General features: G+C 36.2%; 1 protein-coding gene across 1 annotated transcript; it reads right to left on the bottom strand.

The window, feature by feature from the left end:
* Nucleotides 1-31: 31 nt before the first annotated feature.
* LOC111695145 (anaphase-promoting complex subunit 1) lies at nt 32-13,793 on the bottom strand. The gene is made up of 12 exons (XM_023464356.1): nt 13,747-13,793; nt 12,715-12,870; nt 12,032-12,128; nt 10,340-10,462; nt 10,017-10,081; nt 9,557-9,684; nt 9,226-9,327; nt 8,474-8,540; nt 6,091-8,131; nt 3,268-5,288; nt 2,442-2,609; nt 32-713 (listed from the first exon to the last, which is right to left on the bottom strand). Exons 1-12 carry the CDS (start codon nt 13,791-13,793, stop codon nt 341-343), a joined length of 5,388 nt encoding a protein of 1,795 aa, XP_023320124.1. The 3' UTR covers nt 32-340.
* Nucleotides 13,794-16,801: the final 3,008 nt, after the last annotated feature.

Here is a 16,801-nt window from a genome sequence, read left to right as displayed (position 1 = left end):
GGTTTACAGTTGAGGTGTACACCGTACAATATCTGAAATATTTGAACATCGCAGGATAAATTCCTGGAGGAACGAAAAATAGGCGGAGAAACGATTGAATGTTTGTAACAATGCCGGGCATAGATCAAAATCAATAGATCATTATTCCTTGTTCATTAATCAATGGCATATGTTAAATGATGAAAACCATGATCATAGATCGATGAGGAACTTTTTATGTTTAATGAAATTAGGCCATTGATTAATTAGCACATACTGATAAAAAACCAATGGCAAAATATAATTTCAATCAATCATTGATCATAGGAAAGATTTAAAAAATTCAAAAATTAAAAAAAGATCATGAAACCATCATTGTTCGAAATAATGAGGCAGGATTCGGACTCTGTTTTAACACTTGGAACAACTTCAACGGATTCTTTGTTTGTGGTGTTGAAACCAGTTTTGTGGAGGGGGGTGGAATATCGTTGAAGCAAACTATTGAGGCAAGTAACTGTCGGTCTCCTTGGTTTAGAGCAGGGAAGGATCCATCAAGGAAGGAATGAAGAGCGGAGTGTAGCTCAGGACGGAGACATGATTTATCTACCAGGGAGTTAATACGCTGGAGCAGGGAGATGACAAGTTCAGGTTCTAGGTTCAGATTTCTCCTCTCAATCCGTCTTATGTTCAGGATAGATCGGAGCTGATGGGAAACCAGTCCGACTCTTTGGGAACTGAAAAAAGTAAAAATATTCTTATTTGATTAAATGCGTATTCAAAGAGAATATTAATTTGTTCAGAATGTAAGAAATACCACTTATTTTGTATTAAAAAGAACCGAGTCATTATCATTCGAAAAATATTTGAAAACGTACAGAGAGCATTTTCTAAAAACAATTGTTTTGAAAATACGCTGAAAAACTCAATATTTATTATTATTATTTATTTCGTAAACGTACACAATTTAAATAATTGGTACAATTAAACAGAAGAAAAAAGAACTATAAAAGTATATATCAAAAATGAATACAAATACAAGAAACAAAATCATACTGTAATTCGGTCGTGCATATCTTATTGTTTTTTGCAGAAATTAGTTCATTTAAAAATGGAATCCTCCATTCTTCTTCCAAGGGTATTTCTTGAAATATCATACAATTTTTTGCAATACGTTTGTCGATAATATTCAAATCTTTGTTGCATTTGTCTGCAATATTTCTCAGATTTTTTTCAGTTACTGACCTTTGATCAAATTTTTGACGAATTTTCTAATGAAGAAATGAAAGAAACAAATCTACTGCAGAACATGGTCATTAAATGAGATGACTGTGACAATGGTTCGATAAAATATCTATGACAAGTGTTTGGTAATTTATACACAATTCTAAGGAAAAATACTCAATTCCCAAAATAAAAAATGCAAAATATTAATAATAAATATAAAATCCAATTTTATGAAAAATATTCTAACAAATCTTATAAAATTAAGTGGAATGTTAGGGAAAAATAAAGGGGTTTATACTGATCTGTAATTGATTTATAAATGGGATAAGCGTTAGTTTTATTTCTTTCTCCTGTTTTGTAATCAAAAATTTGATAAGTCGCCAGAGACAAACTGGTATATAAGTCGTCGGAGGTATATACCAAATTCTCTTTTAATAAACATTGGAGATAATTCCCTCGATTCTTCCGCCATTTTGGAAAAACTTACGAAATATTCTTTTGAATAACTACTCTAAAAATAAGTTTGAGTAACTTTGAAAAAAAACGTCACAGAAGAATTCAAATTAAAAAACAAACTTTTTAAAATCCATTAGTAATAAAATGGAGGTGAAAATTTTTAAAAAATAAATAAAAGATATTTCAACTTTTAGAAAAATAATATTTTTTCAAATATTTAAAAAAAAGATATTATTCGTAATTTTATTATTAAAAAAAACTATCAAGTCAAAGGTCAATATGAAACTCTTAGGACTCTACTACTCGAAATTTTTTTAGTTTTTTAGATATAATAAAACTTACCTGAGTAGGTTAGGAAGAGAGATTAGGCAATAAAACTTACCCGAGCAGATTAGGTAGAGAGATTAGGCAATAAATCTTACCCGAGTAGGTTAGGTAGAGAGATTAGGCAATACAACTTACCTGAGTAGGTTAGGTAAAGAGATTAGGCAATAAAACTTACCCGAGTATTTAAGGTAGAGAGATTAGGCAATAAAACTTACCCGAGTAGGTTAGGTAAAGAGATTGGGCAATAAAACTTACCCGAGTAGGTTAGGTAAAGAGATTAGACAATAAAACTTACCCGAGTAGGTTAGGTAGAGAGATTAGGCAATAAAACTTACCCGAGTAGAATAGGAAGAGAGATTAGGCAATAAAACTTACCCGAGTAGGTTAGGAAGAGAGATTAGGCAAAAAAACTTACCCGAGTAGGTTAGGTAAAGAGATTAGGCAATAAAACTTACCCGAGTAGGTTAGGTAAAGAGATTAGGCTGGATAGTACTGAGATGAGTTCAGGTTGATCTCTAGGTACACAAACAGATACCAAGGTTTCCATCCTAGCCCTCCAGTCCTCAGGTGTATCCTTGAGAACCAGACCCAGGAAAACTTGACACAACTGGTTCTCTTCTAACCTAGATATCAAGCTCATTACAGAATCCGTCCTCAAATCATTTATCACGTGATCCGTCCATAAAAATCACTTTAAAAAATTCACAACTGTCAACTGACATCTATAGAAACTATATTTTTCATTCTTTATCAATAATCATCACCGATAGTTAAATACAATTATCCCAAAAAAAAGTGTTTAAAAAAGTCCAACTGCGACAAGTAAAGATCCGACTCTAAGCTAGTTAATAATCAATTTGTCGGAAACTTTTTCGAAAGAAAACAGCTTGATGTACAGCAATAAATTCAGGAACCTTTGTGGATCGTTAATAGCACGCTTTATATTAAAGACCATCTTTAATTACGTTAACCATCCATTAAGAAATGGATATAGAAAACATGCCTATTGGCTTTAAAAATACCCCTTAAGTAAAAGGAATATTTAAAGTTTCTTTGTGAAAATTGCTTTATCTTTACATATACTTTGCTTGTCTATCTGTTTGTTTTACATTTAGGTTGGAATTTAAAGGATGAAATAAAAACTAAAATAAAAATAAAGATAAACAAGAAAAAAATTAAGAAAAAATTAGGAATTATCATTCGTCATCACTCCATATGTATACAAATAAACAAACTAAACTCAAAATGTAATTATTATCTTCTAATCGTGTTTCATCTTACCTAGACCTATCGTTCTCACTAAGTGACCACTGGAACCCTTTCATGCTCGTCCTACCGGACTTCTTCACCATCAGGTTCCCTCCCTGGTCCAGGATCTTCCGCATCCTCTCCCAGGACTGTCCTCGGGAGAAGGTCGTCTTCCAGAACTGTTTGTCCTCTATACTGATGCTGGTTAGGAGGTCCAAGGACGGGATCAGGATCGGACCAGTCACGCTCAGGGTAAGTCCAGAGTACCAGGGAGTATCTGCGTATTGCAAGGTTAAGGAGCAGGGAACTATATCTCCGGACTGGGTGCAGCGGGGTAGGACTAGCCGAGGTTCAGCAGCTAGTACATACAGATGACGAAGTGCCTGTAAATGATACCTATTATCATTACTGTGGGTTGGAAACTTTGGGAAGAAAGCGGCGATCATCGTCGCCACGGCCGTTGGAGTGTTTGCCAGACCGTACTTTCCGCCGCCGAGAAACAACAAGCCTACCGCCATATGAACAGCCATGTGACTCCCATAGGTAACAATAGTAGAAGTATGAACCCGAGATCGGAGATATCTGCAGATCCGTAGAACGGATAGATCTCCTGAACCTGCCATAACTATACCCTGAGCTAGAACTAAAATACACAGGGTCTGCTCAATCACAGCCTTTCCTGTCAGCTCAGCAATTGAGCGTTTAACTATTGCCATAAATTTATTTGTCAACTGTTCCAAGGTTTCAAATGCAGCCTTGTTCCAGGTTCCAGCAAACCTGAGAGCTAAAGCAAACCCTGCTCCGGATACAATGTTACAGTAAGCCTGGTTCAAGGTCTCGTAGTCCAGATTCTCTAATCCGGGTGCCGGCTGATCCGGAGGTCTAACCAGACAATGCTCTAGCATAGCTGAGGGAACATGCGACTCAATCCATGATACACTTGGTTCGATATCATCCCACAGGATCAGACCTTTAGCCAGGGTTCGGAACATTAGAAAATCAGGACGAACAAAGTCTAGAAGAAATAAGGTATCCGGAGCATTCATCCAGGATGCAATAGTTTGGTTTCCAGACTTCCAGTACATCATGCCCAATGCAAGCGTGGCACCTGGAGAAGTAATATCAATGTTTATTGAATCTCCTTCTTTGATCTGATAACTGACCGGTCTCTCTCTTGCCGAGGAGTTTGGTTTAGGCCGTGGGCCTCCTAGCATATGATTATGTAAAGACTCAGGTAGGTTTAGGTCAGCTAATACTCCGGTCACAAGGTTTTCTCCTTCTCCCATAGTAATAAGACCTAGAGACAGCCCTGCGGTTAGACTGTAGCTCTCCCGGTCAACACAGTTTTCTAGCTCCGGTCCTGGGGGTTTACCCAGCTCTTTTAAACAAACCTCAACCATATGACGATGTCCAGTGTTAGCGTAAAGCAACCCTACTCCCATGAGTGCAGCAACCTGGGTGTTGTGTGAGAGCGGGAGCTCCGTTGCGGTAGGAAGTAGCAAAGCTTCTAACTGTGTTGCAAGCTTCTTGGTCACCAAAACATCCATAGTTCCTAAATGTGAAGCAGCTACACCGATGAGTAAACCAATACTAATAGGTTCGGATCCTTTACTCAGATACTCGAATGCATCAAGCTTGCTCAAGTTTGCCAGGTGTCCGTTTAGTCCTAGAGCCATGAGGAACCCGGCGTGCTCCGTTTCCGCACTAGACTCGGCTCCGGGAGGTTTATTGAACGAGATCCAGGTTGAATCAACCTCCTGGGACTCCAGGTTAGCCTTAAGTCTCAGTCCGGCTGCAACCCCGTTATGAAAGGATGGCCAATGATCCATATTCTGAGAAACATCAATCCTTGCCAGTTCAACCTTGGTTCCAGCTGGTGGAGCCTTACCGGTCAAACAGAGCTGAGGTATACTCAACATCTCGGTGGGAAGAGGAGATGTCGTCTTTAAGGCTGCTATACCTCGACCTACAGGTAGAGCCATGGTACGCTCACACATCCTCTTCAAGAAGTATTCCTGTTCCTCCAGGAAATCATGGTCGGATACCTCGGGACCCTAATCATTAAAGGGGCTGTAGATTTAATTTAATGAGTAAAGGGACTCTTCATTTCTAAAGTGGTTTGTCCAACTCTCAAGAGCAACCTTGAGAATAAATTATAGATCTTAATTTGTCTAGCTAAATTTTTCAATAATAAACCGTTTTGAATCTCATGTGCCACTTTTTAAATGTCCAAATAAAAAAGCAATCAATTCAGGTTTTTTTTCATCCCAAAAAATAAAACGGTTAAAAATGTTTAAACTATCTTTGATCATAAAGAGTCGCATAGAATCACGTTTACAGTCCCTTTATTTGAATATACAAGTTTCAATTGAACGAGTGTTCTATAAAAAGTGTGGTAAAATCCAAAGTGGGAAATAAATATTTTTTCATTTTTAGAGATGGGCTAGGCCTTGGGCAATCGCTTGGCTTTTTTTTATACCTTAACGGTTTTTAACTTCTTAAGGAATTTACAAAATAAAAAAATCTATCCAGATTCCAGCGAGAAGATATTTGAACTAATATCGCTTTTTGCTTGTTTTTTCCCTTCAAATTTCTCTTAGATCGGCATATGTTGCATAATTTAATAAAAGCAAACTTTTACAGAAGACATTTTTAAATTTTACAGATTTTTGGGTTTCTTTTAAAAATCTAAACAGTAAACAAACACCTTAAAAGCAAATAACAAACCAGGTACTTTCAACTTTGACAATCACTATTTCTATTTGGATCTTTAAAAAATGGAGGGGTTCAATTAAAAAGTTGTAAATTGTAAAAACTTTTAAAATGAAATAATCAAAAAAGAATATATCAAACTACCTTTTCTATAGATACAACGACAGGTTTGCAGGATTGTAGAACCCTCCTAGCTTCAACAGTTCTCAAATCCTTCGGCCAGCGGAGTCTAGATATTTCACAATCCAACCCTTCCAGCCCATCCAGGGTTTCCTCAATACATCTGTAGGATTTATCACCAACTGTCTGACTCTGGTTCTCCGCTAAATCCTCTCTTCCAATTAGTTCAAGGATTTGAACACTCCAGGTAGGATCAGGATCCAGACGGCAGGAGGCCAGGGCGGAGTAGATTGGTATTGCGAGGCTAGTTGGTAGGTTGGATATCCTTACACGGTCCCAGCCAGAGGCGGAGATAAGCTCAGCCACGGTTTGCTCCCTACTCCGCCCTATGATGATTGGGGTGAGGTGGGTGGCAGGTCTGCCAGGCTGGGATAGAGGTTTGAGGTAAAGTTCAAGGTTAACTGCCATATTAGGCTGTCTTGAACCTAACGTAACAGTGCAGGCGGTCACTAGTTTAATTGATGAGTTTACAGAGCTTATTATTGGGAATGGACTGACGGCTTGGTTCAATATGACCTTACTCAAGTGTGTATAAATACAAGGAGGGGATACGGATATTATATTACTGACATTAAGCTTTAGAAGAAGGTCGGAGCTAAGCTGACTGCCTCGGGTTTCAGATATAGGAGAACCGGTTTCAGGGAAATCCTTCCAGTAGTGGTGCAGGTATTTGGAGAGCTTCAGATCAAATGCTAGTCTGGATAATAAGTTAGCAATATAGGGTAGTTCGGAGTACAGGCATACGTCCAGTTTAAGTTCCTCATACAGGAGATGAAGGGACCAGAATATGGACGGGATGTAGGAGAACAAGGGTGCACTTGGATTAATTTCTCCGACAGGTTTCGATCCCGGGGATTGATTTGTATCATAGGGTTCACGTATCACATGTTGCAACTTGAGTATCTCGGATAACGAGTGTCCAGAGTGAACATGTTGAGGAGAATCCAGAAGATATTGCCAATCGCCGTCAGTCCCACATTCAGTCTTACTTTTCTTAGGACCCGGACAACCTTGATTCATATCTCCGGAGGAAGAGAGGGAGGAGAGATCTAGATTATCAACCTGGTATCCGCACAGACCAAGGATACATTTACAGAACATATCCCACTCTGCTTCTTGTGTTGGGATTGGACCCGGAGCATGTCGTTTACTGAACCATGCTCCATGAACTTGCAAAGCTAACTCACGTGGAAGTAACTGTTTAACCGTCTCCAACCCCTTGGAAACTAAACTGGTTGCAACACGGGGAAGGGTTGCACGTATCATGGTCCCTGAGTTGTAGACAAAGGTTACTTGTCGATTACACGGATCTCGGACTCCTACAATAGCAGAACTATTTTGGTCGAAGCTAACCGGAGTGTAACATATGAAATCCTTTTTAAATTGATGGTTGATAATAGGTTCAATGTGAGGAAACGGAGCAGGACGTTTAACAGTGGAAGGTTCTGGAGTTGAAAGACAAAAGTCTGAACCTGAGAACGGATCTCCCGCCTTTATATCAATAGCTAGAGCACTGATCTCCTGGGAGAGGAGGGTGGTGGAGCTGGGAGGGAACAGAGTTTTCCCTACTCTACTACACCCACTGAGTAACTGAATACTTCCCGTAGGTTCTAGGACCAGGATCATATTCAACTCATCTACTGGAACCGCGTCCAGTGCAGGGATCTTCTCCACGGTTCCAAATATAATCGTGACACCGTCATCGTTCGCATACTTAAACTTGACCAGGTTCAGCTGGTTGGAGGAGAGAAGGAAACAGAAGAACGATTGTCCGACTGCGTCCTGGGACATGAAAACCTTCTTAGCTTTGCCCAGCTTCTCCCGAGTGGGACGGCTGGGTTCGGTCCAGATGTGCTCGAAGCAGAGTGCCACCTCCAACGGGTGAGGGTTAGCGTCCCCAAGATCGTCGTCCATGGCGGGTAGGTTTTGTTTAAGATATCTGCAGGGACTATCCCCGAGGAGACGAGCGGATACTTTGGAGCTGAAGGACGGAGACACTCCACTTCTATATTTTAATCAGATTAATTTATTTTTAAAAGTTCAAATATGAAATATAAAATTTTTCGTTTTCATTATCAGAAAATACTACTTGGTCAAAAATGTCTATTGTCTTGTCTTTGATATCAATTCAGATATTTGTTCATTCAACGTGCGACTTATTATGATAAGTCCTCCCCGAAATGCCATTTTTTTAATAAAAAAATATCTCCTTTTTTTGTTCAGTAAAATCATTATCGGTATCAATAAAAAGAAAAATTTTATAACTATTTTAGTTTATCAAAAATAAAACGAAAAGTATTATTTTTAGTTCTTAGTTTAATTGGGATAAAATTCTGAGTTAATATTCCTGAGGAAAACTCCGGTAGATTGAGGAGAATTTAGCCGAGATTTAGGAGAACAGGGTCTCGTGTGAACTGTTTATGGATTAGGATTAGAAAATAATATACACGTGATAAAGGAATTGAGTCTTTGACAAAAGCTCTAATTTTCTAATCCCTATATCTTTGCAACCTGATGGTACTTTTGATATTTCAAACTTAGATTATTTGATCTAAGAGAATTCGTAGTTCGAAATATCTAAGGTCTACGTCATTAGGTTGCCAAGATAAAGGGGTTAGAAAATATAAGAATTTGGCCTGTGCCCAGGATCTATTTAATTTTGATGCGGATCCGGATCCTTGATTCGTACTTGGAAAAATGTGATCCGGATCCAGGTCATTTCTTTAAGATTTACTAAATTTTTTAACAAAGCAGAATTTTCAAATTTGTCTTATTTTTTCCGCTTATTTTTATGCTAAAGCTTGATGAACCATTCGGAAATCAGGAAATTTTTATAATCTCTCTTAAAAAAATTGAAAATTTTTTCAATTGTTCAGATTTAGGTTGAGAGTAAAATTTTTTTTTTGCAGTTTTTGGTTGATATTTTGCCCCTTGGATCCGGATACGGGAAGCCCAAATCTTGCGGATCCAACGGATCCGGATCCTAAGCATGTGGAAAATACTCAATTCGCTAAAGGAAGTTGTCCATAATGTTCATAAATATCAAAATGGGTATTGATCTTTATTTTTTTAATGAGATCTTTTCGTGTCCATATATTCCTGGAGTATGGGGATGGGAGTTGGTTGGAGTGGAGAATCCGGATGGTTGTCTACTGGTTCTCTGTACAGCCGGAGTACAGGCCAGAGAAGGGGACGCACTACCTGGATAACAATTGTTAGAAAACGTTGCATTACGGGTTAATTCTTCCTTACCCCCCCCCCCCCCTAGTTTATTTATTAATTATTTGTATTTGTCTCTTCTGTAAAATTTAAATGTTTCAATAATTACTAAAATAAACTTTAAAAAATTATTATGCTTCAACCTGCAAAGCTGCCGAAATTGGTGAAATTAAATTTAGAATCGAAACGCGAAAGAAAAAAAATGCTAAACCTGTTTTGAAAGATGAGTTTGCCAGATCAGTATTCTGACCGGAGAGTGCAGGAGTGATAACTCCGGTCTGGGATAGTGTGTGCGCCACTTCCACTTCCTCTAGGCTAGCGCACCGTATTTTCCATACACTGGACAAACAGGTTTAAAGAGGCTGTTCTTGAAATTAAATTTGATCCCTCATGCAAAATCTAGTTATTCTATATGGAATCCTGTCATGATTGGGTGATTTTCTTAATTTTGATTTAGAATTCAAAAATACATTCTCACTTTTCAGAACAACAGAGGTCACATAAGATCAATTTTTAAAAAGAAATTCAAAGAGTTATCCATCAATGCTGCTATGACGAGGAATTTAACATTAAAACATGTTATAATTTTTTATTTGAGGGTTTAACAGTTTTTGATAATGCTAATTTATTTGTTGGTTTACTTAGTTTAGATGGTAAAAAATTAACTCTACCTGTGAAGATCTGTGTGAGAATTGTATGAAATGACAATATTAGATTTTACATCAGTAAACACGATCTAAGCAATCATTTATTCTAGTCTACACTAAGGGAAACCATGCTGTTTTTGAGAGATATCAAATTGCAGAATTAAAATCTTACTGAAAAGCTAAGTCCTATTAACAAATTAAAAAGTTTCAATCTCAAATTTCCATGTTATATAGATCAAAATTTGCTCATGGTGAATAACCAGATTAGGAAGCCAACAAATTTTTTAAAAATATTTAAAAAGGCGTGAAATAGGGTGTCCAAGACCAGTCAGAACAATGAATGATTCCTGTTGGGATTGGTCTGTGAGTTCTGATATCCGGATCCCTTGCTTCCAGATCACCCGTGTAAGATCATCCAAGGGATGTTGGAGACAGAACATCACCGGAAATGGATTCTCTTTCTCCAAAACCTGGAAGAAAAATTTTAATTATTTGTTCAACTATAGAAAAAAAAAACAAGATGAAAGATATAATTTCAAAGGGAATTTATAAGATTGATTTTGTTCATGATGTTAACCCTGATCAGAGATCATCAAAACTGTCAAATCTATTCTATATCAGGTAACCCTATAGACGATTAGAGACTCAAGATGAAGACGGAGAAACGAGATCCAATCTGCATTTATATTGTTAAAACATTTATTTACTAAAATCTTCAAAACCACATAAATGAAAATCCATTCTTTAAAAAATCTTAAAGCTTAAATCCAAACTTTTAATATTATTTTATGCCTAAAACCATGATTATTTTATATCTAAAACCATGGATTTTATTAAAAAGTATTTAACCAATATTTAATCAATGTTAATTTTAACCCTTACTTTTTGGGTCTTAAAAAATATTTATTTCTGAATACTTTTTCAGAAAGAATGGAAAGGTTTTTTAAAGCGCGTAGTTGGACTACTAGTCTGTGATCTGTGGAGTTATATAGGTACTTTAAAGATTTAACACAAACCCTTTATAATAGATCTAAGTGGAGGCTGCGTTTCTGAAAGAATGAACAAGGATTATCAAAACAAAGAAAAAAACTAAACAAGGATTATCAAAACGAAGGAAATAATGCACAAGGATTATCAAAACAAATGAAAGAATGAACAAGGATTACCAAAGCAAAGGAAAGAATGAACAAGGATTATCAAAACAAAGAAAAAAACTAAACAAGGATTATCAAAACAAAGGAAATAATGCACAAGGATGATCAAAACAAAGGAAAGAATGAACAAGGATTATCAAAACAAAGAAAAAAACTAAACAAGGATTATAAAAACGAAGGAAATAACGCACAAGGATTATCAAAACAAAGGAAAGAATGAACAAGGATTACCAAAGCAAAGGAAAGAATGAACCAAGGATTATCAAAACAAAGGAAAGAATGAACAAGGATTATCAAAACAAAGGAAATAATGCACAAGGATTATCAAAACAATGGATAGAAGAAACAAGGATTATCAAAACAAAGGAAAGAATGAACAAGGATTATCAAAACAAAGGAAAGAACTAAACAAGGATTATGAAAACAATGGATAGAAGAAACAAGGATTATTAAAACAAAGGAAAGAATGAACAAGGATTATTAAAACAAAGGAAAAAAATAACAAGGTTTATCAAAACAAAGGAAAGAATGAACAAGGATTATCAAAACAAAGGAAATAATGCACAAGGATTATCAAAACAAAGGAAAGAATAAGCAAGGACAAGGATTATCAAAACAAAGGAAAGAACTAAACAAGGATTATCAAAACAATGGATAGAAGAAACAAGGATTATTAAAACAAAGGAAAGAATGAACAAGGATTATTAAAACAAAGGAAAGAATTAACAAGGATTATCAAAACAAAGGAAAGAACTAAACAAGGATTATCAAAACAAAGGAAAGAACTAAACAAGGATTATCAAAACAAAGGAAAGAATTACACAAGGATTATCAAAACGAAGGAAAGAATGAACCAAGGATTTACGAACCGAAGGAAGAACGAACCTGTCGTTCCAAGATGAGACCAAATCTTGATTTCCAAGATCTCAGAACTCCAAACTGTAAAGCTACGAGATAATCATGTCCAGAGTCGCAGAATATTCTGTTTCAACCCATTAATTTATTTGAGATTTTATTTCTAATTAGAATTTTTTATTTGATTTTTACTTTTTAGACGACGGACGTTTGGACATTTTCAGGTAAATGCAAGTTAGTAATAATTTCAATAAGTTAAATTATGTTGGTGAAAAATAATTCTCCGAAATTTGGAACCATAAAAAGTTAAACAAAAACCTTTGTATCTTTTAGTATTTGTAAGGAGAATTTAAAATGAACCATAAACCGCGTACCCCAAACAGATATTTTACAAAGATCAATATTGATAATTGAATTATCTGAACACAGTCATGGCAGGGATAGAAGTAAAGCAAATCATTAAAATTCTAAGAAAATGTAAATAAATAAATCCCCCGAATCGACAAAAATATCTTTTTTCCTAAATATATTGACGAAAAGGGAAATCTAAGGAGTTAACCTATCTCCCAAAAAAAACCAATAATTTAAACCTCAAAAATCCTCAGATTGAATCTAGGGATAGCATTAAAAAAATAATTATTCCCGCATCAACATTAATTAGTTTATCAAAGAAAATTAATAATATTTAAGAATTGATTAAATGGCTTGAATCCCTGAGACTGGATGAGTTTCTAACACAGATTGTATGGATAGGTTCCCCCTCCTCCCTTGTCTCTAGGTTGGTGGGGAGGATGCAGGGATATGAGGGGTTGGAGTAGAAGGAGCATCTCACAACTTCGCGAATATTTTCGGAGTTCGTGAAACATTTTCTACAATAATGAATGTGAATTAATCAGGGGTGTATGTTGAATATAATTCCCCCCCCCCCCCCCCCCTCCCTCAACATCAATTTGAAAACTTTTTACAGGGAGTGGAAGTTTTTTCAAAAGAAAATAAAAAATCCACAATCAAAACTTTGTTCTGCACCATAAACAAATCCTAATTAAGGATTCAAATATAACGCTAAACACACGGGTTTTCTGAATATTAACAAAGAATTAACATTATAGAAATAAATAATTATTATATTTTGGTTTAGCCCGTTGTCATGCGTGGAGCGGACTCTTGCATGGGGCGGGCTCCCCCTTCAGTTTTCACTATTTCAACACTATGTTAGACATAAAAAAGACAAAATTTATGACATTTTCCGATATTTATTAATGCATTTTGATTTAAAAAACACATTAAAAATTATCTATGTCTCGAGTAAATGTTAAATGTTTGATGATTTGAAAGGGAGACGACATTCAAGAGGAAATAACCTTTTTTGCCTTAACACCCTTTAAATTGCATTTAAGAACCAAATGCGTATTTAATAAATGTCAACTAAAATTTGTATTGTTTTAACATTGCTTTTTATGCCTAAAATTGTATTAAAATGGTAAAAAACGCCCCATGCAAGAGTCCACTACATGCAGGACACAGGTCTATTCTAAGAGTTATAATATATTTTCCATTCACAAAAATATGAAAATCGGAAAGAATATCCAGGTAACTATATATTACAGGTTTCCTCATTCAGATCTAGAACTATATATTACAGGTTTCCTCATTCAGATCTAGAACTAGATATTATAGGTTTCCTAATTCAGATCTAGAACTGGATATTACAGGTTTCCTCATTCATATCTAGAACTAGATATTACAGGTTTCCACATTCAAATCTAGAACTAGATATTACAGGTTTCCTCATTCAGATATAGAACTAAATATTACAGGTTTCCTCATTCAGATATAGAAGGTTTCCTCATTCAGATCTAGAACTCGATATTACAGGTTTCCTCATTCATATCTAGAACTAGATATTACAGGTTTCCTCTTTCAGATATAGAACTAGATATTACAGGTTTCCTAATTCAGATCTAGAACTGGATATTACAGGTTTCCTCATTCAGATCTAGAACTAGATATTACAGATTCCTCATTCAGATATAGAACAAGATATTACAGGTTTCCTCATTCAGATATAGAACCTCTCTTCTCTGTTGACCCAACCATCCCACCTCTCTACTCTGTTGACCCAACCATCCCACCTCTCTTCTCTGTTGACCCAACCATCCTGCCTCTCTACTCTGTTAAACCAAACCAAACCCTTACTTTGTACTAGTTGGAACCCTGGATTACCTGATGCTTGTGGTTCCAGGAGTTGAGACGGGTGCTCTTTCAGAACCTTCCGACCATGCGGAGTAAACTCCGTTACATTCTCGATAGAGATCATGCCAATACCATTCTGAAATTTTAATTTGAATAAAACTTTGTCACTTGACTGTTAACTCCGCTCCTATTGGTTGATACTTAGCGTCAGCTGTGAACTGTACTCGGAGTAAGCTGTTACCGAACCCCACACCTATGCTAAATAATTCCAAGAAGTGTGATATTTTTTCTGGACTATTTAGATAAATTTTTATAAGAAAAGTCAATATAGAAAGCATGTTGGGTCTGTCCTAGTATACGATTTTTGGACCCCCCCCCTCTCCTATCAATTAGGTACATATATAAAATAAAAAATTAGGTACATGAACACTTATTTTTCAGCAAAACTATTATTATTTGTTTAATTATTTTAGGGTTAGGTTAAGACAATTTCCGGGCCAAGCGCTGCGGCTAGAACAGGCTAGGGGACCGAACGCTACGACTATAATAGGCTAGCTGGGGCCGAGGGCCGCAGCTAGGACAGGTTAGGGGGCGCGCTGCGGCCACAATTATACCCAAGTGTTACATACGAGATCCATGTACAAAATGGATAGGAGGAGGGTGGGGGTAAAAAATCCTATATTAGGAAATTACCGGTCCGAAAATTACAGGACTCAACCTTAAACACACATCCCGCCATCGATTAGAGAAAAACAAAGAAAACTCGTAAATCTAAACCAATCAACTATATCGATTCATAAACGATGTTATACCACTGACCCGACTTTAGGCCGGTGTAATTCCAAATGTCTAGCCCTTGGGTTTAATTAACTTACGACGTGGTAATATATGTGATAACCTTTAACTCTAGAATTGCACCTTTTTTCACCGACTACTTACGATTTAAATAAAAACTATTGATCGGTGATATTGCGGCATTGCACAATCTTAAATCAAAACATTACATTTGTCGTCTTCGTTATTCAGACTGATGCAATGAGTAATGTTACATCGTTACACGTAACATTCCACCTACTGAACTTCTGACCTACTAACTTTCCGACCGACTGCTTAATATCGGACATATGCCAGCTGTTTATTTTTGTATTATTTGAGGGTAAGGTTAGGTTAGGACAATTTCTGCGGCATAGGACTGCAGGAACATGTATAGCAGATTTTCGTATAGGTAGAAAAATACACCATCGATGCAATGAATGCATGATGTCCGATTGCGATTGAACTATAACGTCATTTGCACTAAAGTCAGCTAACTGATCAGAAACAGGTTTGTATTACGATTGAACAAATTAGTGCAAATGAACACAATCGAGCTTTATACTGGCAGTTCAAATGGACTAAAATATTATTTTCCCGCCTGAAGGAATAATTTATTTTCCCGCGCGCGCGCGTTCATTTGAACTATTCTTTGTTATTTTGAACTATTTCTATGTACATAAACTATTTCATTTGAAATTATTGTACGTTATTTGAACGCGAGCTGAATTTGTGGTACCCGCTCATCGAACCCTATAAGGAAACGAACCTAACGTTTTTCTGACCTAACGTTTTTCCGACCTAAAAATCTGTAGGTCGATTAGCGAAATGTCCCAAACTGACCTAAAGATTGTAAATATATTTAGGTCGGTTTATTGATATATTTTAGGTCAGTTGGGAATATGTTTTAGGAATTGGTTAAAGCAACAATTTTAGGTTAGATAAGCATTCATTTTAGGTCGGTTGAGCAATATTTTTTAGGTCGGTTGAGCAATTAATATTTTTAGGTCGGATGAGCAATATTTTTAGGTCGGATGAGCAATGTTTTTAGGTCGGTAGAGCAATATTTTTAGGTCGGATGAGCAATATTTTTAGGTCGGATGAGCAATATTTTTTGGTCGATTGAGCAATATTTTTTGGTCGGTTAAGCAATATTTTTAGGTCGGATGAGCAATATTTTTAGGTCGGTTGAGGAATATTTTTAGGTCGGATGAGCAATATTTTTAGATTGGATGAGCAATATTTTTAGGTCGGTTAAGCAATATTTTTAGGTCGGTTAAGCAATATTTTTAGGTCGGATGAGCAATATTTTTAGGTCGGTTGAGCAATATTTTTAGGTCGGTAAAGCAATATTTTTAGGTCGGATGAGCAATATTTCCAGGTCGGATGAGCAATATTTTAAGGACGGATGAGCAATATTTTTAGGTCAGTTCAGAAATTTTTTTAGGTCGGTTGAGCAATTTTATTTATAGGTCAGTGGAGCAATATTTTTAGGTCGGTTGAGCAATATTTTTAGGTCGGATGAGCAGTAATATTTTTAGGTTGGCAATATTTTTTTGGTTGGTTGAGTAATATTTTTATTTCAGAGGTTATAATAGATGAGTAATATTTTTTTTAAATGTTTAAATATAAAATAAACATAAAAACAACAATTTTCAATTAAATTAGTATTTATTTAGGGTTAGGTTAGGTTAAGACACTTTCTGGGCCGAGCGCTGCGGCTAGGACAGGCTAGGGGTATTGCTCATCCGACCTAAAAAAATTGCTCATCCGACCTAAAAAAAATTGCGTATC

This window comes from Eurytemora carolleeae, unplaced genomic scaffold, assembly GCF_000591075.1.
Source record: "Eurytemora carolleeae unplaced genomic scaffold, Eaff_2.0 scaffold217, whole genome shotgun sequence".
NCBI lineage: Eukaryota > Metazoa > Arthropoda > Copepoda > Calanoida > Temoridae > Eurytemora > Eurytemora carolleeae.
The sequence above is the reverse complement of the archived record's forward strand: the minus strand, read 5'-3'. Positions and strand labels throughout refer to the sequence as shown.

Excerpts from the sequence above, each read along its gene's own strand:
- LOC111695145 (XM_023464356.1), bottom strand. The coding sequence starts at position 13,793 with ATGAGGAAACCTGTAATATCTAGTTCTAGATTTGAATGTGGAAACCT. Across the intron at positions 12,129-12,714 it reads AGAAACTCATCCAGTCTCAG|AATATTCTGCGACTCTGGAC; the intron begins GGATTCAAGCCA and ends GGGTTGAAACAG. Across the intron at positions 714-2,441 it reads TCTTTACCTAACCTACTCGG|TTCCCAAAGAGTCGGACTGG; the intron begins GTAAGTTTTATT and ends TACTTTTTTCAG.